Raw genomic sequence first — 22,534 nt, forward strand, 5'->3', positions numbered from 1 at the left:
GCCCTGTGGCAGCAGGGAGAGGGCAAGGACACAGGGATTCCTGTACAGCCTCAGCATGGGCAAGAGCAGGGCCATGGAGCAGCTGGACACCCAAGGCTGTCCCAGAGCCCTGGGACCTGCAGATCCCTGTCCCTGGGGCCAACAAAGGGTTGGCTGACAGGACAAGGGGGAATGGCTTCCCACTGCCAGAGGGCAGGGTTAGATGGGATATTGGGAAGGAATTCTTCCCTGTGAGGGTGAGGAGGCCTTGGCACAAGTTGCCCAAAGAAGCTGTGGCTGCCCCATCCCTGGAAGAGTCCAAGGCCAGGTTGGACAGGGCTTGGAACAACCTGAGATAGTGGAAACTGTCCCTGCCCATGGCAGGGATGGAACTGGATGGGCTTTAAGTCCCTCCCAACTCAAACCATGCAGTGATTTCCATGATTCTACGAACAAAATCTCTGTTGTGACTCCTCCCAGCTCCCTCTGAGGAGCTGCTTTTGCTGAGGCAGCATCTCCCATCCTGCTCCATGTGTGACACCCCATCCCCTGCACCCCAAACGAGGGAGCACCAACAGGGAGTTGCACCAACCTGTGAGTGCTCCAGGCACCATCTGCTCTCCCGAGGGCTGGGATCTGCCCACAGCTGCCAGTGGCAGGCAAGGAGAAGGCTGGGAGGCAGCTCCATCCCCATCCAGGTCAGCTGGTGCTCCAGTGAAACAGGTACCTTGTGCTTGAGTTTTTGTGAGATGTGAAACATCTGGAGCTCGGCGGCACAAGGCAGCCTTTGTGCAGCTGGGAAACGAGCAGCAATAAACCAGCACTTGTTTGGGAGAGCTTCAGGGAGAGGGGGAGGGAGGAAAAAGACCTGGAGAAGGAATCTCAGCCTCTTGTTGGGTCTCAGCAGCATTTTCCACCCTCACTGTGCTAAGGGCAGTCCCGGACCCTGCACAGCCCCAGACACTGCACAGCCCCCTCGGTGTCCACTGCACCCCATTCCAGATGGGAATATCTCAGCCCAGCCTGGCTGTGTCCAAGCTGAGGCACACAGGGCTAAGCAGCTCAGTGGAGCTGGTTCTGGCTGTATTAAATAATAAAATCAATTAATTGTTATTAAATACTCATCATTTGACTCTGAAAGGAGCGCTGTCCCTTCCTGGCTCACAGGGCTGGCACAGAAATTGGTGTTTCCTGTTGGTATTACAAGATACATTGACTTGAGAAGTGCTGACCGACTAATAATTAAAAGGACTTGAAGGGCTGATATCCCTAAGAAATGAATTTCCAGTCAGAACTGCCCAGTCAGTGCCAGGCACACGGGACTTGGGAAAAGCAGAGCTGGGGGTCCCTGTGCCTGTGGAGACTCCCAGTCCCTCCTGCAGCTCCACAGCATCTAACCCGAGTGCTTCACCTTAGCAGTTCTCTTGTCTGAGCCAGCTAACCCCGGGAATGGGGAGGCAGCAGGGTTCAGGAATTCTGCACCTTTCCTTGGCTAAAGGAAAGGCACAGCAGCCCCTCCTCTGTTTCCCTCTGGAGCCGTGGGAGGTTTGGACACCCCATGCAGGTGATTTGGATGTGGGCTCTGCTCAGCTTTTCAGATGAGAAAAAGGTTTACATAAGGAAAAATTATATATTCCTGTTACCTCTTTGGAGCCTATGGAAGCAGGAAGAGCCAGGGCTGCTGTCAGAGGCCACAAACTGTGAGCCAGTGTCCATTCAAAGAACTGGATCCCACTGGGGAGGACTGGGGAGCTCTTACCCACCCCAAGGGACAGGGACAGCACCATCCCCTGCTGAGACAGAGCATCCCATCGGGCATTCCAGCCCAGGCTCCTGCTCCCAGCACGGCTGAGTGTCCACGAAGCCAAACGGGGCTGGAGCTGTTACCAAGGGAGGAAAAATCCCCCAAAATCTTTTTGCCTTTCAACCACCCACCAGTGCTGCCTTTGCACAGCAATTACCGAGGCCCCAGGGGTTTCACACCCAGTCACCTGGGCCTCCTTCTTCTAAACAATTTAATTTGTTTAATGATTTGAGAGGCCTCGAGGGGTCCTTGTTGTCAGGATTCCTTTTCTTGGTCTCCAAAGGGTTTTTCTCCCCATCCAGAACTGAGGGCACTGGAGGGATTTTGTGAAATCTTCATCAAGCCAAGATTTAGGACATCTCTCTCAAATTCCTGGGGGTCTCTGACCTGCAGGGACACACCAGCCGTGCTGCATTCAGGGGGCAGATCCCCAGAGAGGCTTTGTCCATCCACTGGCACAGCTGAGCTGGGACAAACTACGTCCTGGAAAGAAAGGAGAAAAACAAAACATGTTGTGAGATGTTGATTTGTGATTGAAATCCAGCCTTACTCCTGCCCCTGCTGCCAGCCCAGACCGAAACACCAGGCTGGGATAAAGTGGGATGCTCCAGCCCTCACTGTCCTAACATTGGGAAAGAGAGGGATCTAAAAAGGATTGGAATGCTGATGCTGTTGGTCTGTCCTGCACAGAGATGGGGGAGCAGTGCTGGGGATTGGGAATGGCAGAGGTGGAACTGGGGTCCCCAATGGAATTGGGGTCCTGGGGGACAGGGGGGTCCTAGTGGAGGTGGGTCCTGGAGGAGATGGGGGTCCTGATGGAGTTGGGGTCCCAGCGGAGGGGGGTCCCAGCAGAGAGGGGTCCCAGCAGAGAGGGGGTCCCAGCAGAGAGGGGGTCCCAGCAGAGAGGGGGTCCCTGGGGGCTGTGGGGTGTCCCACACCCCGGCCGTTACCAGCACCTCCCTCCATTGTTTCCCAACCAGCATTTTTCCCTATGACCTAATCTTCCCTTGGCTCACGCTGGTGATTTTATGGCAGGGAAATTATTTTGCAGTAAAAGCAAAGCAGATCCAGGCTGTTCTCTTCCCTCCTATTTCCACACGGGCTCTGGAGCAGTGGGGTTGTTTCTGCTCCAGGCACAGCAGAAGGATCGTGTGAGACGAGCTGGGAGCGAGCGTGTGTAGGGTCAGGAACACTGTCCTTGTTCCTGTGAGAACACAAGAAGGCAACAGCCAGAGAGAGATTTAAATGACTCCCCACACAAACCAGCTCTGGACTAAAAAGCTTTTTAGTTATCATCAGCATTTTGTAAGATTATATTAAAATAAACCTTCAGGCTCAGTTTCCTGCTCCCAAGATCCCCCTTGTAGGATTATAAGGCACAAAAACATTTCCCAGAAATCTCAACCAAGGACATACTAAAAATATTTTCTCCCCGTTCTTGCACAAACCCTCACACTGTAAAAGCCTTAAAACAAGAAGAGAGGCACTAAATGGGAGCTGTGCAAACTGCAGATCCCACAGTGTGTAATTTTAGTTTTTTCCCATTGGGAACAACCTTCTGGATTGAAGAATTAGCATCAGATCTGTTTCTGGATTGATGGTACTTCACATTAACATTTCCCACCTCACACAACACCCAAGGAACCACATGGAGAACATCCCACTGAGATGGCAGAGGGGAACCTTTCCACAGTCACCACCCAGGTGCTGATCAGTGAAAATTAAGTCTTCCAAGTAAAACAACCAGGAAAGAGGCAACCAGGAGCTCATCCATGTGCTGCAGTCCTGGACAGACAGAAGCACGTACCTTTTCAAGCACTGGTTGACCATGCATGACTAAATACACCCACTTAGAAAGTGCCACTAAATACCTGAAAAATAGACTGGTATTGAATTAAAAGTTGGGAGTGTTCAGTCTGGAGAAGCTTCCAGACCTCCCACCTTAAAGAGGCTCTAGGAGAGCTGGAGAGGGACTTTGGACAAAGGCTTAGAATGACATGACATGGGAATGGCTTCCCATTGCCAGAAGGCAGGGTTAGATGGGATACTGGGAAGGAATTTCTCCTTGTGAGGGGGGTAAGGGCCTGGCACAGGGTGCCCAGAGAAGCTGTGGCTGCCCCATCCCTGAAGTGTCCAAGGCCAGGTTGGACAGGGCTTGGAGCAACCTGGGCTGGTGGAAGGTGTCCCTGCCCATGGCAGGGGGTGGGACTGGATCATCTTTAAGGTCACTTCCAATCCAAACCTTTCTGGGATTCTATGAAATCTCACTAACCCCATAATAGCTGCCTTGGGGAAAGGGCACCATGAGCTGAAATTTCTTGTCTTCCCTCCCATCCCCAAACCCAGGCTTGTTCCTGAGGTGGAGGGGGGGTTGGGGGGTCCACTCTAGGACTGAAGCAAGGCAATGTGGCACCTGCAGGGCCAGCAGGATGGGCTTGGGAGTGGGCAGAGGATTCCAGCTCTGCTCCGGAGCCTGCGGGCTGAGCGTGAGCGCCTCGGCTTTAATTGCTGCCTCGCTGCCAAGTACAACAAAGGCCGTGCACAAAGAATAGAAGTCATTTTGTCTCCAGGTTTGAATTGTTTCTTTCCTAAGGGGAGGGGAGGGAGGTGAAATCCATCCCTTTATAAGCAATGACTCAGGTGCCACGATCCACCCCGGGCGCGCATCTCGCACGCCCGAGAGCCGCTCCGCGCCGTGTTTGCTTTGACGCTGCCGTGGGGCCTCATAATGGGATTATTGTTCCTTTGCGTGCAAAGCCCTCGCTCGGGGTTTCGTGTCCCCGCCCGGTGCTGCAAACCGCAGCCGCCTGCGCCTCCCCCAGCCCCCGGCACGGGCTGGCGAGCGCCCGGCAATGCCGAGCCATTCCTGCGCCCTGAGTCACGGCGGAGCGGGTGCGGAGGGTGCGCTCCCGTGGCATCAGCACGGGACCAGGGAATAGCTGGGAGGGACCCACACGGGTCATGGAGTCCAATTGCTGGTCCTGCACAGGACACCCCAGCCATCCCACCTGTCCCTCCAAAGGCTCCTGGAGCTCTGGCAGCCTGGAGAGCCTGGTTAGTGCCTGACCACCCTCTGGAGGAAGAACCTTCCCCCAAGATCCAACCTGAACCTCCCCTGATGCAGTTCCAGCCATTCCCTCTGGTCCTGTCACTGGTCACAGAGAGCAGAGACCCCTTCACTGTTCCAGTGAGGAAGTTTCCCTGCCCTGGTTGCACAGCCATACCCATGGCCTGTTCCCATGTCTATTCCAGCTAGGAGTGAGCCAAGCTGGGCCAGCAGGAGCTGATGGAGAGGGAAGAGCAGCATCTGACCAGGTGTTGTGCTGTGGTGCCAACCTCCATGTCTGCCACGTGCCACTCGAGCAATCACCAGGAGCTGCCTGGCATTGCATGGAAACAGGGAGAAAGGTGGGATTTGCCTGGAGCAAAGGGGACAGGCTTTCTCCTCGCACCACTGCTCCTGTCAGGATGGATGAGCTGCATCCCAAGTGGGATAGATCACAGAATCATAGAACCATGAAGTAATTTGGATTGGAAGGGACTTTAAAGCTCATCTCATTCCCACACTATGCCCTGGGCAGGGATACCTTCCTCTATCCCAGGTTACTCCAAGCCCTGTCCAACCCGGCCTGGACACTTCCAGGGATGGGGCAGCCACAGCTTCTCTGGGCAACCTGTGCCAGGGCCTGCCCACCCTCACAGGGAAAGATTTCTTTCCAATATCCCATCTAAATCTACTCTCTTTCACCTTAAGACCATCAGCCACACCAGGGGAGGGAGAAGCCCAGAGCTCTGCATCACACACTCACCAGCACATGTAATCCCCTCTCCAAAGCCCTAATGCCCGGACAAACACAGGGACAGCGCCATGCTCCGAGCTATCAGCAACCTCTCCATCCTCCACTTGGTTCTAAGCACAGCCCAGCACTCACCCAGGGCACCTCTTGGTTGCAGAGGAGTTTCCTGTGGATTCCTCCCCTGCCTCTCACCAGCTCAGTCTGGCACTGTGCTCATCCTGCTCCCGGACATCATCTCTGTGGTTCAGCCTCTGAAAGTGAAAAAACCACAAGAAAAGCAGGAAAACACACTCAGCCCTGCACTCCAAGCCCTGGGAGCAGCAGCCCCACACCAGGACACATGTGTTTGCACATGCAGTGCTGAACCACCTCCAAGCTTTGCCCATGCCAGGCACAGGCACCTCCAGGGCTCCAGGAGTTGGGGAAATTTCCCATTCTCAGCTAAACACTCAGGTCAGCCCCTGCATCATCAGGGCTTGCAAAACCCCAAAACATCCACAAAAGCATCAGCAAAGAGGCCACCAACTCACACTGGGGGGTTTGGGTGAGTTTTAACCCCCCCTTGCAAAAGCACCTACAGGGGCTGTTTAGAAAAAGCTCTTCATCTTTTTGAGTTTGAGACTTTTAGATGGAGACAAGTCACAGTTTAAGTTTCCCCCAGCCAATGCAAAGATTTATTATTATTTATAAACCCTAAGAGTTTAAAGGGTTTGAATTTTACTGAAAAATTAGTAGGGGGAGGAGAAATCACAGCTAAAAGTCATCTTATGCTTGTAAGGACCTCAAAGGATATTTCCAACCTGCCTAAGGGCTGGTTCAAACCCTCCAAAGGCTCACGCCCTCCCAAGGAAAGGATGGAAAGAGGGAAACCCCTCCCTCTGTGCTCACCACAAGCATGGGTGCTGTGGGCCAGAGGTCCTCCCCATTTTCCAGAGGCAGAGACACAGGATGGGGGTTCAGTGGCCATTGCCTGGGATGGGGAGGGACCACACCAGTCCCTCAGCTGCATCCTGACACTCATCCAAGCACAGATTTGAGACCAAGAATACCCCAGGACCCCAGAACCCATCCCAAACCATTGGATAACTTCCTTCATTTCCCTCCAGCCTGGTCTCTTCACTATTCCCAGCTCCTCCATCCAAGGACTGGAGCCCATCTCCCTTCGGCAGGCCTTGGCTGAGTGTTTATATTCCCTTTGCTCCAAACTCCACCTTTTCATCGACACTTACTGTTTCCACAGGTAATTTCAGCCCTGGCCCCCTGCCAGCTTTTCAATCACACCAAACACAGAAATAATTTCATTCCCCCCCCAGGGGACAAACAGAAAAGACAGATTTTCCTACGTGCTTTCTGCATCACCCTCCCCACTCGCTCCCTACGGCTCCAATGTGCATCAGCATCATCTGGGCTGGCTACATCCAAGCAGGATTAAATGCTCTCCATGATATTATCTCACAGCAATCTGATTACAGGGCTGCCTTTAACTGTATCATGTGGGTTTTGTACCAGCTTACACCACATGCCAGGAATCAAAGCAGAAAATATTACTGACAGGCTGGAGCAATCCCAACCCCTGGACACCAGTGAGTATTTTAAGGCTTTTAAGGTTGAAAACAGAGAGCTAAAAGCTTTACAGACACTTCTAGTGCGTCTGGAAAGCAGGTGAAGAGCAGTGGGAGATGGTGCAGCCTGTCCACCGGTGGCACTGGGAAGGAGACACTGATTCCCAGCCATGCCAGGTCCCTTCCTTCTCCTACCCCAAGATGGCAGGGACAGACAACACCTGCTGCTTTTTAAAAAAAAGGGTCCTGACACCCCTTGCTTTTCCTGCAGAGGGTCACAATCCCAAATTTTCCCTGTGCCTGGACATACCTGGCTCACCTCTGCAGCCCCAGGGTCCCCAGGGACACACACACACAGGTGTCTGGATGAGGCACTGCTAAACTGCCTTTCCTTGGCTTTTTTTCCCCCTATTTTTCATTCCCAAAGCAGCTGCCTTCCTGGCCAAGAGGCAGGGCCTTGGACAAGCCAGGAACAATTAGGATGGAGAAAAGAAATGCAGCAGAATGGAGGGAGGGAAAGCAAAGCTACAGCTTTACAGCATGAAAACAAAGCAGTGCAAACTCTCTATTTCCAATTTATTGAAACCAATCACAGTTGAAAGGTCAAATCCATTGGCAAACAGTAGTTTTGTATCATCCAGAGTGACCCACAAATGAAATACAAATGAAATCCAACCAAAAAAAGGAAGCAAATGAAAATGCCCAGCTCCGACTCAGTTTATTCAAACCTGTTCCCTTTGGCTGCCACCCCAGTGGGACCGGAGGGTGATCCGTGACGTCCCAGCCTCACATCCAGAGGGACTGAGCAGCAGGAGGCAGCCAGATGATCCAGTTATTTCCACTGGAGACTCTAAGGAAGCCCTTTGTGCTGAAGATGGAAGCATCCCTAGTGACAGGGAGCTGGGATTTGCAGCACCTTTCCAGCCTTGGGGATTCCCTCCTCGCCTGGGCGTGTGCTGGGCACAGGGATGGGCAGGATTCACTCCTCAGCCTGGAAGGGATCAGTCCTGCAGGAAGAGCCATTCCACAAGAGATGCTTGGAAAGCATCAGGTGAAGAGGCAGGTGCCCACAGTGCGTGTTTCTGGCTCTTCAGGTGGGATAATTAATTCATCCTGATGAATTCATTCATCCTGATGCTTAGGAAGACAAGGGCTCCCAGCACACTGAGGTGCTGACTTGGCTTCAGGCTCTTCTGCAGCTGAAGTGTGACCAGGACCAGCATCAGGAGAAACCTGTGTTGGCTCTTCAGGGAGTTTTGGTCCACTGGAACCAGCAGCTGTAAACCAGCAATCCCTTGGGAGGGCCAAACACAGGTCCATGTGGAATTGTATCCAGCTGTAGAGCATCAAGCAGCACATCAGCAACTGTGTGGAGGACCACACCTTGCTTTGTCAAAGAGTATGTGCTAGAAAACACTAAAATTCTTCTTTCCTAGTTTTTTTCCATAGGAAACCCTGGAACATTGGACACAACGCGTTGGAACAGTGCCTCAATGAGAAAAACTTAGGAATAAATGACATTTCCCCCTTGCAGACATCCCAAAAAAATCATTTTTATTTGCCTGGACTATTTGCATCCATCAAAACAAATTCCCTGAAGCATTCCAAGGACCAGCAGGATACAGGAGACCTGTGATCCCGTGGCATGTTGTGTGTGTGTTATCGTAGCTCTAACGCCTTCCACCTGGCTTCCCAAAAAAGGGTGGAATTCAAGACTCCCTAAGGAGTTTACTCCATTCCAATGCCTCAATACTGAACCACAGCCCAGCTTCAACACAGGACAGAGAATTTCTAACCTTCTACAGAACAAAGATGATCAAAATCCCAAGTGACCTGACTCAGAGAAACCAGCCCAGCATCATCCAACGACCCTCCCGAGAGGAAAACCAAATCTGGTGGCGAAAGGAAAGCAGGATCTGGGAGGAACCACCCATATTTGTGCTTTGAAAACCATCAACATGACATTAGGGGGCAGGGAGAGATATAAAATTATAGGAAATCAACACCAAACCAGATCCAGAAAAGATATGTACAAAAACAGTCTGGAGGATAACGCGTGTCCCGCTCCGAACGCCGCACACGCGGCTCTCGAGTCTTCCCTGGGATCGGAGCGTGGCCCTACCCGAGCCCAACGTCCAGGGACATCATCACCACAAATCCCAGGATGGAGGTCCAGGATGCCAGCTTCCCATTGCCACTGCAGGGAGAGAGGGCAGATGTGAGCTCCAAGGAGCCAGGGATGATCTTTGGGAGGAGGGAAGCGCTGCTTGTCTCTCACCCAGGCAAGGGAAGGGATGTTCCAGAGTCCTCTGTGCTTCTCCCTGCCCACCTCCCTGCCTGGAGTGGTGTCTCCAGAGAGTCTCACCTGGTCTGTGCCTCAGGAATGATGTCATCCATCACCACATAGACCATGGCTCCGGCGGCGAAGCCCAGGGCGTAGGGAAGGAGAGGCTCTGCCACCACCACGGCGAAGGCTCCGAACACGCCGGCCAAGGGCTCCACCATTCCACTCAGCTGCCCATACCTGCCAAACACCCACACTAAGAGCCCCTGGGCATCTCCAGCAAGGGGTGGCACAGCCATCCCGATGGGATGACAGGGCTCAACCTCCCCATGCCCACCGTCCCCCCATTGCCCATTCCCTAATGCCACCGTGGCCCGGAGGAGGTTGGACACCAGCTGTGCCAGGTCACCTGGATTATTTTAAACAGATTGTAATTAGAGCTAACCTATCTGCATGACCCAATTCCTTCCCCCAACAGCTCTGTGGGACTTGGGGATCGAGCCTCCAGGCAGGGATGGGTAAGAAAGGAAATATTTCAGCAAAACTCTGTCCCAAAGAGGTGAGGTTGTGAACCCACATCTGGCCACAGCCTCAACCAGGATAAAATCATGTTCTTCCCACTCGTTTTCTTTCCCTCTAGGACTGTATGAACTCTCTGGGCCATGGGAACTCCCTTCCCAGCAGCAGCAATCCTGGTGCAAGTCCCAGCACTGGCTGCACTTATGGGCTGGGTGGGAGGAAAAGAAAACAAAGCTTTGGTGGGAGCAGTTTTGGAGCCTCCCCCTGCCCTCCCATCCATCACCCAGCCAGGTGAACACAGCCCTGCACTCCCAAGGTTCATGCCCTTGGCTTTTTCACCTTAGGGAAGAAGGGAAAAAGAATAACAGTGGGTTTGAAATCCAGCCTGGAGAGAAGGGAGAGAAAAAATGAAATAAAATAAAAATTGAAATAAAAATGAAGAAAATGTTTAGTGCAGGATCTGAGAGCTCACAACAGGTACTGCAGCAGGATGTGGTTACCTTTTGGGATCATGGATGAATCCCCAGGGAGCTGAGGGCTCAGATCTGAGCTCGGGGAGTATGGAGGGAGCAGGACAGAGCTCACCACACTTCCTCAGCACTGGAAACCAGCAGCACTCCCAGCATCAGCTCCCCATGATTCCATGTCATATCTGGAGCAAGGCCATGCCACGGGCAGCTCCATGATGGACTAACACAATGGATACAGGAGGAAATCAATGGACAGGAGGTGCTGCTGGAGGGCTCTTGTTTCCCTGGGAGAAGAGGAGCTCAGCTTACCAGAATGCTTTCCACGTGGAAAATCCAGCACCTCGCAAAGGCAGACTGACAGCCAGGCCCTCCGGGAAATTCTGGATCCCAATCCCAATGGCTAAGTTCCTACCACACAGAAAAAGCACAAATGCATAGATATATTAACATACATCTTAGGTGGAAAGCACAGCCTGGGGGAGGCTGCTGGGAGCCAGGGAAAAAGAGACATGAGTAAGGATTCAATGGAAGTGAAAAATCAGGGCCAAAACCAGAGAGGAGAGCTGGACTGTCCATGTGTCATAGAGTCATGGAATGGTTTGGGTTGGAGGGGACACCTTCCACTATCCCAAGTTGCTCCAACCTGGCCTTGGATGGTTCCAGGGATAGGACAGCCACAGCTACTCTAGTCCCTTCCAGCTCAGCAGGAGTTTTGAACTTTTGGGGAAAACCAGGAAATCAGGATATGGAGTTTTCTCCTTCACTAAAGGAACAAGAATGTTTCAAGCACCAAATGGAGCTCATGTTTATGGTGTGGGCTCCTTGGGGTCCATGAATGTCACTTGTTCCACAGATGGAGATCATCTGCATCATGTCTTTGCTGCCCTGTGTTGGTGGGACTGGCCATGGCCTGTCCTTGGGGGACACCAAGAGAGGGACCATTCTGGGGGGCTCAGAGCTGCAGCAGGGAGGGGCTGGGCTCCAGGAGGGACCCCAGTGCCTCTCCACAGGGTCACTTCTTCCTCTGCCAGCAGCTCCAAGCTCCCTTTGCTGCCTCAAACACTTGTTTCCTATTAGTAAAATAAGACTGGTGAGAAAAATCTCTGTGGGTTGTTTAAACTTCTACCAGGGTTTACAGAAGAGGGGAGGGGAAGGGGGAGAGGCCGTGGGTTTCCCTAACCAGGACAGGCTATTACAATCAAAAACATTATTCAAGGGAAAGAGAGAGAGGACGGAGGGGGAAAACCATCCCTGTTTGAAAACACTGGGGCCGCTGTCTGTGCGCCGGTTTTTTTCCTCCTTCCCTCGCCTTCGCACAAAGCAGCTTTTACTGGCCCTGACCACAACAAATTAATGGAGAGGGAGAGGAAGGTGTGAATGGAGGGGTCTGTACAGGAAGGGTGGCAAGTCCCCCACCTTGCCCCTGGTCCCACCGGGAGGAGGGAACCCCGCACTGATCCCTGGCCCTGCAGCAGCCCTGAGGGCAGGAGGAAGGGGATGTAACCCAGGGGAAGATCCAGAAGTCCATCATCAGGTGGGTTTGTCCCTGCTCTTTTCCTCCTCTCCTTCCCACACAACCCTGGCACAACCCATCGGGGTTCCCCCAAGAACCAGCCCCAGCCTTACAAAGTGGGGCATCTCCACGGCAGTGCCAGATGCCCAGTGGATCTGGCACATGCCAGGGATAGGGATGGGAACAGGGCTACAGGTGGCACAGCAAGCAGTGGGCTGCAGTGACCACCATGCCACGTGCCACAGCACACACCCCCCCAGGGCAAACATGTGCAATGGGTCATGGTGAGCTCAACACCTACAGGAACCCACTGGGGCCAGGCCACCCACATCCCCCAGCCCTCATCAGAAAGGCAGCAATGAATGCCCCATCCCAGGAGTTTAACTGTTTTCCCAAGAAATGCCCACTGCGTGGACACTGGCAGCCAGGGCAGCTTCAGTGTGGGATGTGGCCAGAGACAGAGGCCACCAGAGACCCAGTGCAAGGCCACAGGTGTCCCTGCAAGAGGAGTTTCTTCCTCCTGCCTTAGGATGTCCGTGGGGCAGAAAACACCTTCTGGGCTCAGCACCAAGCTGAGAAGGTCCACATGACATCTCCTGGCCTCCAGTCACTCCATGTCCCCACAAAGGTCTTCTGCTCACCCAGACCATGCTCCCGTTCATTCCTTCAATGCCTCCTCCCACCGCAGCTCTGCCTGAACATTTCTCGGACTTTGGGGCCTTCTGAGCCTTTCCCAGGGACACTAATCTCATCAGGATGAGGGTAACTCCGTGACAACATGGAGGCCAGGAACACATAAGCCTTGCTATTTGCTTTGCCTCGGTTCACCGCACAGAGGGAACCCCAGGGGCCACCTCTGTTTGCCCAGCACCGCGTCTCGGGAGGTGTCCAGGTGCTGAGGCAAAGGAGAGGAGGACTCCCTGTGCTCCAACTGTGGAACAAACCATCCCAGGGGACACTCCTGTCCCTCTTGGCCACCGAGCTGTGCACCACTCACACCTTCTGGGCAGCTCCCGTGTGGAGCTGACGGCAACGCGGACGCCGAGGAGGGACGGAATCAAAGCTGCTTTGTGTTCGAGGGGAACAAAGGCGCCTTAGTGCGGAAATAGGTGGGGATTCTTGGAAGGCTTCCCCCGACTGCAAAGGAATACATTGTAAAACATAAGCACAAAGAAGGACCAGAGCAGCCTGGCCCAGGGGAGCTGACCCTCGGAGTGCCCTCGGGGAGATGGGGACACAGAGGAGATTGAAACAGGCACGTGAGCCAAGACAGCCAGAGGGACAGTCCTTGGGATGGGAAGTTTAGGGTCTCTAAAGAGAGGAAGGCAGGGGATAAGTGGGAGAGAGGTGGCAGAAGCAGATCCCATGTGGTCGGATTTCTGCCCAGGGAGGTTTGGCATGCCCGTGCCTGGAGGGGTCCAAGGAACAACTGGACATGGCACTCCAGTGCTCTGGGCTGCGTGACAAGATGGGGGTGGGTCACAGGTTGGACTCAATGATTTTGGAGGTCTTTTCCAACCTCAAAGATTCTGTGATTCTGTGGAGGGGTAACATGTGTCCAGCTAGACAAGGAGGACAACCTGTGGCTCATCCCCAACCTACAAATGTGAGTTGGTCCAAAGGAAGCACATCCCAGAGGAAACCACACTGGACTGCCTTAGGATGCATGTGTCCCATTGATGGCTCTGCCACCAGCACCCTGGCCAGCATGGGAATCTCACTTGAGTGTCTCTTCCTTTGGGCACAGTAGACTCAGGTGTCCTTGGAAGCATCAAGGATCAAGGAGCCAACATGCATGGGACATGTTACCTTTCCCAGCCTTGCCTCAGCTTCCCCATCTGTAAAATGGGGTGATGACAGCGATGTCCTCCATCACCTCCTCAATCTGGGAACAGAAACACCACCAGGACACGTGTCACCTACATGTAGCTCTGCAGAGAGCCAGCGATGCTGGGATGGCTCTGCCCTGGCCTTGGCTGATCCTCCTCTGCAGCAGTGCCCAGTGCTGCAGTTTTAAGGAAGAAAAGGTAAACCTGTGACATCCTGGTGAGACTCCACTGAGGACCAGCTCGATGGACAGACTCCATGTCCCCCGGGAACATACCGGGGCTGGACCTCCTACCCCCAGCTCGCCTGCCAACTGCTATGGCACCACGCTGGGAGACTCCAAGTTCACTTTCAAAAAAAAGTTGGCATCTCTGCATATTTGCAAGGTCAAGGCACAGAAAGCTTTCTATAAGCCTAAACCCTTGTTTTCAAGGGCCTATTCTTTTACAAACTGATTATGAAAGCAGGCTACATATTCTTAACAAGCCCCTTTTCACTCCGGCTTTCAATTCCCTCCAGTGTATAATGTGCATGTGTATTCTTGCATGGCAGGCCCTTACATACTGTTTTGATTGTTATCGTCTTGCCATGAAAGGGCCGATTGTTTTGGGTTCCCAAGATTACATCATGGCTCCCACTCGGCCGCCGTCGAGGTGTTTGATCAGGGCTCGCAGGTGGGAACGGGAAGGAGCTCCGCGGGGCCCTCGGCGTTTCCCGTACCTGCCCTACCTGTTCGGTGCAGCCGCCGGCACGGGAGGCTCTCACGCGAGGGCTGCGGGGAGCTGGGGGGGCAGCTCCCCACACCACCACCCCTGGTGGCCGCTGGACCACACTCCCACCCTGGGCAGCAGCCTGACCCATCCACGGGCACACAGGGCTCCTGGTAACCCCATTGTGCTCACCATTCCAAAGGGCAAACCCACAAAGGAAGGTGGATGTTGCACCCACAGATACACCCTTTGATAATGCAGGATTTTCACCTCAAACATTTCAAACTGTTATAAAAACCATCAGGATATAAACCTACTGTGCCTCCTGCTCTTGGGAGCAGCCACCAGCCCCATCACCCACAGGGACACAGAAATGCATGGAACAAGATGTGCCCTCATCCTAGGCAGGGGATGGAACAGGTACCCCCACCTTGGGTTGGGAGGGACCTTAAAGCCCATCCAGTGCCACCCCCTGCCATGGGCAGGGACACCTTCCACCAGCCCAGGTTGCTCCAAGACCCATCCAACCTGGCCTGGGACACTTCCAGGGATGGGGCAGCCACAGCTTCTCTGGGCACCCTGTGCCAGGCCCTGCCCACCCTCACAGGGAAGGATTTTGTCCTCATGGGGAATAATTTCTTCCATGAGAAGCTCCCACTGAGTCTCTGCTGGAGCCATGTGCGGCACATCCCAGTGGAACAACATCTGCTCTCCTGAGACTTGGCCCTTCCAGCATTGCTCCTCAGTAGCCACTTCCATCCCCTTTTCCACCCCTTCCCACCCATCTCCTGGGCTGGGAGCTGTGCCTCCTGCTCTGTGCCACATCTGCTGCCTGGCCCCCTGCCAGCCTTGCCCCCCCTCTGCCCTGGATCCACATGCTATAAACATTTACAATTTTAGGAAATTTTACCCTTAATTCATCCCAAAGGCACATAAGCTCAGATTGAAGTCATAAAACCTGCTCTCCCCTCTGACTGCAGCAGCTGGGATGTGAACTTTGGCTGAAGAGCACGGAACCCTCCAGCTTTCCCAGCACAAATCCCCACCAGTACTGGGTCAGTCCAGGATGGGGCTGCCACCCACCTCCCCTCTCCAGCAAACCTCAGCTCAGTGTTCTCCCACTGGATCTCAAAGATGAAAAGCCTCCTCCAGCCCAAGGGTGGGGCGGGTTCTGCCCCGTCCAGGTGCTCCCCTGGCCATCACCACCCCCTTCCACTGCCCCCTCCACCATCATCCTCCACAGACAATACACTGCCAAGGACTCAGGGCTGGCTGCACCGTGTACTCTCATTCCTCACCTTCCATGGCTGTGGGTTTTGAGGAGAAAGCCATCCCAGGAACACAAAATCATGGCATTGTTTTAAGGAAAAGACCCTTAAGGCTGTCAGGTCTAACCTGTCACTGCCAAGGCCACCACTCAGCCACATTCCCAGGCTTTTAAATCCCCCCAGGGATGGGGACTCCACCACTGCCCTGGGCAGCTGTGTCAGGCCTGCACAGCCCTTCCATGAAGAAATTTTCCCTCATATCCAATCTAAAGCTTCCCTGGCATATCTTGAGACCATTTCTCTTTGTCCTGTCACTTTTTTTTGGGAAAAGAGACTGACCCCCACCTGGCTCAGCACCCTCTTCCAGAGCAAGAGCAAGTTCAAAACCTCAGTGTTGGCCAACAGGAGACAGAAACTGGAGGTCATTCCCTGGGAGGGCAGATGTGTATCCACCTCCAGATCCCACGGACTGGTCCCATTGTCTCAGGACTATTTATTCCTCTGGAGTTTTAAAATCTTTATTCTTATCTGCCTGGTTATTTATGTAACTGTTTGATTTATGAGTCAGACTCACGCACAGGGTAAAAGTTCACATCTCCCCGATCTGGGAAGCACAAAGACACATTTCATGAGCACCACACGTTCCTTTTGCCATGTTTTGACCTTGCTGAGCAACAGGAAAGGCTCAGGGAGCCTCGACACCTTCTCCTGCTGCTGGACAAGAGTGTGAACTTGGTCTGTGAGCACAGGACCTGGCCAGGATCAGCCGAGTCTCACCAGGCTCTGGCTCTGCAGGGCTGGTACCTGCAAAAGGAGCAGGAGACATGACCAACCCCTGGAGTCACTTCTGAAAACCCTCCTTTGCAGGAGATGGAAGCCATGAGGAATTGTCCTTGTCCTGCTCTCACAGCACACAGCAAAAAGCAGGATCCATCACACAGGCAAATTTCTATTTGCACAGTTATGGTGTACCCAGCTAAAATGTCACAGGTACTTGTAAGTGATACAATCACAGAATGGTTTGGGTTGGAAGAGACCTAAAAGCTCATGTCATTCCACCCCCTGCCATGGGCAGGGACACCTTCCACTAGACCACTGTCCAACTTGGCTTTGAACACTCCCAGGGATGGGACATAAATGGATAAGGACACCAGAACTGCCCATACTCAGCATCGTTTCCCCATCATGTTTACTGGGGTCCATTTGTGCCCAAGGACAGGGACCAACACAAGACCCAAATATTCCCAGATCTGACACCACTGACACCACCCACACACAGAAGGGCTCCCCTTGGGCAGTCCCCAGCTCTGATGGGGACCTGGCTCTGGCTGCAGAGGGGTGGGTGGGCATGAAGAGCTGCAGGATCCCCATCACAACATCTTTCTTTTCCCAGAAGCAGATTCAGCAACATCAGATGCCACCCCAAGCCCTGCAGACCCCCAGCTCGGAGCAGCCCAGTAACCCCCCCCAAACTGCTACAAGACAACAGCAACAATCACAAAAAGAAGAATCTGTGGCTCTCCCACCTCATCAGAGCTGGCTCCTGACAGGAATGTCTCCATTTTCAAGCAGAAACCAAGAACATCCTTCCCTGGCAGCCACTGAGCCACAGACAGCACCTTCCAAACCCAACCATCACCAGGAGGTTTCACTTAAGACCCTACACACCTATTTTTAAATACCTTCAGACAACCCTCATGCGAGAGCTCGTTAATTCTATTTTAAAGTGTCACCCTGGAAGTAATTTCAATTTTTACATATTCATACAGGCACACCCCTAAATAAAGCAGGATTTAATGATGTGGCTGCATTGATCTTAGGTAGGGCTGGAGCTGGAGGGAGAGACAGAACCTTGGAAAGGTTATTAAAAAAAAATTAAACACATAGAGAAGCTGGGTGGTCTGAAAGCAGGGCTGGGATTATGGTCCACCTATAAAAATTCCCAATTAACGTTTATGGCTTCATGCAAAAATGCCAGTTCTCTCTTTTTTGTATGAATCTTCAAACTGGAAGCTCATTTCACGTTGAAAATTACTTTAGATATCATGCAATTCTCTGTGTAAATAACATGCTGGGGTTGGGGGAAATGGTTGAAGGGGAATTTTGTAGAGATTTATTGCCTTGTCCTCCAGATCACCAGCAAACATGGCCCCATCACTTGGGGAAACCAAAAGTAAGGCAAAGAGGATGAGTATGGTTAAGAAAGACCCTGTTCTTCTGTCCTGTTAAAGGGTGGAAAGAACCCACAGGGAATCAAAGCCCAGCTATAAATGTAGACAAAAATAGGGATGTGTTTCACTCATCCTCTCAGGTGCTTCAGGTCATGGTGATGGAGCTCAGCATCCCACCACAAACAGAGCTCACTCTGCCAGGGTGGCATCGAGGGGCTCACACACAATTCCCATTGCCCACGTTTGCATCCTGCTGGGAATCATTAGCCAAGAGCAAAATTAAAAGCACTGCAATGATTTCTCTTCTCCCCCTTCTGCAGCATCGCTGTTAAACCGCGCTGGGGACCGTGAAAGCAGCGGAGCAGCTCCTTTGTGCAGCCTCAAAACCTGGAACCAAACAATTTCCTAACAGCTGTAGCTCTAAAAGGGCCCATTATCGGCCCGTGTTCTGCCACAATGTCTTCATTCAATTTGCTTCCCCTCTCCAAGGGTTCGTTTTTAAACCAGGCTGCAAAGAGAAGATCAGGCCGTGGAGCTGCACAGCCAACCTGGGGCTCAAAGTGAGCTTTGTTGGCATTGCCTGGCTGAGGCAATCCCAGATAATGCCTTTGGCCTGCTCTGCTTTTCACCTTGTCCTTTCTTTTATTTTAAGGTGAACAGGAAGCAAACGGGTGCACTTTGCAGATCAAAGCTGGGCAGGAGACACCTTTGTGGTGAGGTCCTGGAGAACCTCATCCTATGGGAATGGGGACCAAGGTCCAGGATGGACACATTCGACCCCCTGCCGTGGGCAGGGACACCTTCCACTAGCCCAGGTTGCTCCAAGCCCCATCCAACCTGGCCTTGGACACTTCCAGGGATGGGGCAGCCACAGCTTCTCTGGGCAACCTGTGCCAGGGCCTGCCCAGCCTCCCAGGGAAGGATTTCCTGCCAAAATCTAACTTGAATTTTCCACCATGGGTTGCTGGGTCATTGCAGCACCCACCCACAAGTCTTCCACAAACCATTCACTTGTCCAGCAGCACCCAAGGAAAGGGCTGGGCAGCTCTCCCAAAGCCACCTCAGAGAGGTGAGAAGCCAAAGAGCTTCTCCTGGAATTCCCTGTCCTCCAGGTTGTATCACCACAGGAGGAGAAGGACACAACCATTACACGGACTTTCCATCAAGCCAGATGCTGTCTGGGAGACCAGCTGTCCCTCCTGAGCATTACAAATCAATCAAAACCCCTCCTTGGTCTAGACACTGGAGTAAAGGATGAGGAAGGAGTGAGAGGGAAGAGAGGAGACTATTTACACAGTGATGTAAAGGCAAAGAGCCAGCGAGGGATTGGCAGCCAAGAGCCCGGCTCCCAGCCAGGCTTTGGAGACCTCCCTGCTCACTTGGGACCTCCTTCTCCTCCAACCAGGCAGCAAATGCAGGCTGCAGCACCCACCCAGCCCCAGGAGCCACTGTGGGCTTTCAATCCAACTGTCTTGGACAAGAGACAGGAAAGTGAAGAAGAATGAATGTTGTCACCAAGTCTGCTGGGACCAATGTGGTCAAAGAGCACATGTGGACAAGCCATAGAGCCTGAGGGATTCCTCCCCAAGGGATTCCTCCCAGCCTGGCTCCACCATGAGCTGCACCACTTCGGACAAGTTTCCCCTTTGAGTGCCTTGAATTTTAGTTCCTGGATTCCAGGAGAGCTCAAAGCACCTGTTTTCTCTAACAGCCTCCCACCTCCTGCAGTTGAGATGCTTTTGGAAGACAGTCCTCATCTCCCTCACTCCCTGCCCAGACTCCAGGGGATCCAGCAGCAACAGCTCTGCTCCACAGTTCCCTCTTCAGCACCTCCACAGGCTCCTCAGCAGCACAGCCAGCTGGGAATGACCTGGGACTGCCTCAGGAAGAGCATCTGCCCTGAAACACAGCCATGGAATGGAAACCACCCCAGGCAGCCAAGTGACCGTTCCCAGGAATTTAAGAGCAAAAAGAGCCTCCTCCAAAAGGACCATACACATGGGGCTGGGACATCTGCATTGGGGGTTCCTGGTGGGAAGGTGCCATCACTGGCAGGAACCCCCTCACCTCTCCTCACCTCTCTCCTCACCTCTGTTGAGATTCAATCAGGATTAGAAATGCAACAATCCTGGTTTGTGTCTCAAGCCCTTCCAGCCCACTTTCTGCTCCAGAGCCGTGTTGACAAAACACCCTGGTACCATCCCCACCCTTCCCAAGCAAAGCCCTGGAGGAACCTATTACTCTCAGTAATAAACATCCACCTTCAGGACAGGCTAATTAAAAGGTGCTGAATAAGCACCTTCCGCAGCTTTGTTTCGTGCCCAGGGGCAGTGCAGGGCTTTGTTCTGCACCCATTTGCCTGGGATCCCAGGAAAGGTGGAAATCCCCCTCACCTCATCACTAGGTGGGTTTTTTCAGTGAGGTATTTGTGTGACCTGATAAAGAGGTCAGGATTCAACCCCACATTTTGATGCTTTCCCTTTATTAGCTCCACTGTGGATCTATTCATAAGCAAGAGACGGGATCTCATGTGTGTGAACAAGAGAAAAAAGCCAGTGTGTCTTCTGCTGTCTCCCAGACCACAATGATTTCCATTCATTCAAGGAAAACACAGTATAAAATTTTTGCCTGGTTTCAATCTCCGTACATTAATCAAGCCCTTTTTTTTTCCAGCCTGAGAGACACAGCGTGGGAGGCACAGGCTGTCCCATGAAATAATATTTTCCAAGCCATAGTCAAAGTCTGCCTGTCAACTCGAAGCCTCTCTTCTGTCTGTTTTACCAAAGCTGGACAGGAAACAATCTGTGGGCACAACAGATCAAAACAAGGCCAGCATTCCCAGCAAAAGGGTGGATGAATGGGAGCCATTGTGCTGAGCTGGAGGAAACATCAGCAGCATCATCGAGGGGGGGAAGATATATCTGTTTACATCACTTCCCCACTCCCATCCCCTCCTCCCCCAGATGCCCTAGAGAGGAGATGTCATTGAGGAAACAGTGGGGCAGGTGGCATGAGGGTGGGACATCAGAACCACAATGGGCTGGTCCACCAACACCAAAAGCAGGTCGAGCTGGGCAATCCAAGTTAAACATTATTACCACAAAAGCCACTTTGCCCTTTTCCTTGTCTCTCCAGCAAGCCAGGATCAAACCCTCAATCAAACCCCTGGCAGAAGGGGGTGCAGCAAACTCCTTGGTGGGATTTGGGGGTGCTGAAGGAGAGAAGGGATCCATCCCTGCCCCATCCCCAGAGTTTAGGGGGGAAAAGCTCACTGGGCATAGATCCACCTTTTCTGGAGGATCCCAGCCCAGCACTGCTGTGCCCAGGAAAAGAGGGTGCTGAGGGGGTGACACCCACAGGGGGGTCTGCAGGGACTCCCCTGCCTCCAGCTCACCCTGCAGCTGCTGAAGGGGATGCACATGAACCCCAAGAACAGCTCCCAACTGTGAACAAACCCTTCCCAAATCCCTCTGCTTTAAACCAAAGGCAACAACCAACACCCCACTCCCCCTCAAAAACATACTCGGTTTCATCCTAAGGCAGAGCTGGGCCAAAAATTTGTCCACACCATTTTTAGCCTCCCTAAATTATCTGTATCCACAGTACCCAATGAGGACCTGGTGCCCAGACCACCCATGGCTTAAAAAAACACCTCACTTTATTTTTCAAACTTCCAGTCCTTCCTATATATCATCTTTCCAAGTAATTTACGGCATTTAACGGGATACTGGCTCTGCTTATTTGAACCTCCTCTCGCCTTGGGAAGAGCAGCCCCTTGCCAAGGGCTTTGCCAGGGAAAAAGCCACATCTGGGAATCCCATTAGCTCCAGGGTTTGCTCTCCAGCCCTGGGAGACCAGGCAGCAGCCCCAGACCTGTGAGCAGAGGCTGATAGGAACATGGATGTTACCACCTAGTGTCAGCTGGGAGAGGAGCAGCACCCGGGCTGGGGCTGGGATGGGAACACCATTCCAGCCACCTCTGCCTCCCTGGCCATCCACAGGGACAGGAGCTTTGTTTCCCTGTAACAGGGATGGCCTTGAAACCACAAATTCCATGTTCTTTTGGGGTGGAAGAGTGCAGGGAAGTCCATCTGTGTTTCATCCCAACTGTTCAGTTTGAGTTGGCCTTGCAGGTATTTTTTGCCTGCAACCAGCCAAGCTATTCAGTGTAACAGACCCACACTGCCCTGCTCCATCTTTATTTTTGATGGAAGAATTAGAGAAGCAACTGTGCCCCATCCATGCCAGGACCACAGGGAATGTGCCCAACGACCCTGCAGGGAAGGGAGGGCACCTGGGTAAAGAGCACCATTGCAACATGTCCTTCCAAAGATCCAAGCAAAAAGTGCACTGAAAATCCTCTTTCCAGCATCTTCCAGTAGATACAGGCTTGATTTGCCAGGTTTGATAACTAAATTTTATCTTTTTTTTTTTAATTATGTCCACAAGTGATATTAAAGTAACACTGAGGCTGCAGGATGGAGTTTCACCCAAACACAGCCCCGAGTCCCTGTGCTCAGGGGGGAACCAGCACACGGAGATATTTCCACTGGAAGAGCATCAGCCTTCACATCCCAGCTGGAAAACAGCTCAGCCAGAGGAGAACCACAGCCACGAGCCAGAGCATCGC

At 52.7% G+C, this 22,534-nt stretch overlaps 1 protein-coding gene across 2 annotated transcripts in view; it reads right to left on the reverse strand.

The window, feature by feature from the left end:
- Positions 1-7,701: 7,701 nt before the first annotated feature.
- The window catches only part of SLC39A11 (solute carrier family 39 member 11), an 82,986-nt gene continuing 68,153 nt past the window's right edge, over positions 7,702-22,534 (reverse strand). For both annotated transcript variants that reach the window (XM_071573773.1, XM_071573772.1), the window contains exons 8-10: positions 10,725-10,823; positions 9,508-9,666; positions 7,702-9,339 (exon numbers count right to left, since the gene is read on the reverse strand). In XM_071573773.1, the coding sequence (XP_071429874.1) occupies positions 9,261-9,339; positions 9,508-9,666; positions 10,725-10,823 (337 nt within the window). In that variant the 3' untranslated portion in view covers positions 7,702-9,260. The remainder of the gene's footprint in view (positions 9,340-9,507; positions 9,667-10,724; positions 10,824-22,534) is intronic.

The sequence above is a fragment of the Pithys albifrons genome, chromosome 19 (assembly GCF_047495875.1).
Source record: "Pithys albifrons albifrons isolate INPA30051 chromosome 19, PitAlb_v1, whole genome shotgun sequence".
In the NCBI taxonomy this organism is placed as follows: Eukaryota; Metazoa; Chordata; class Aves; order Passeriformes; family Thamnophilidae; genus Pithys; species Pithys albifrons.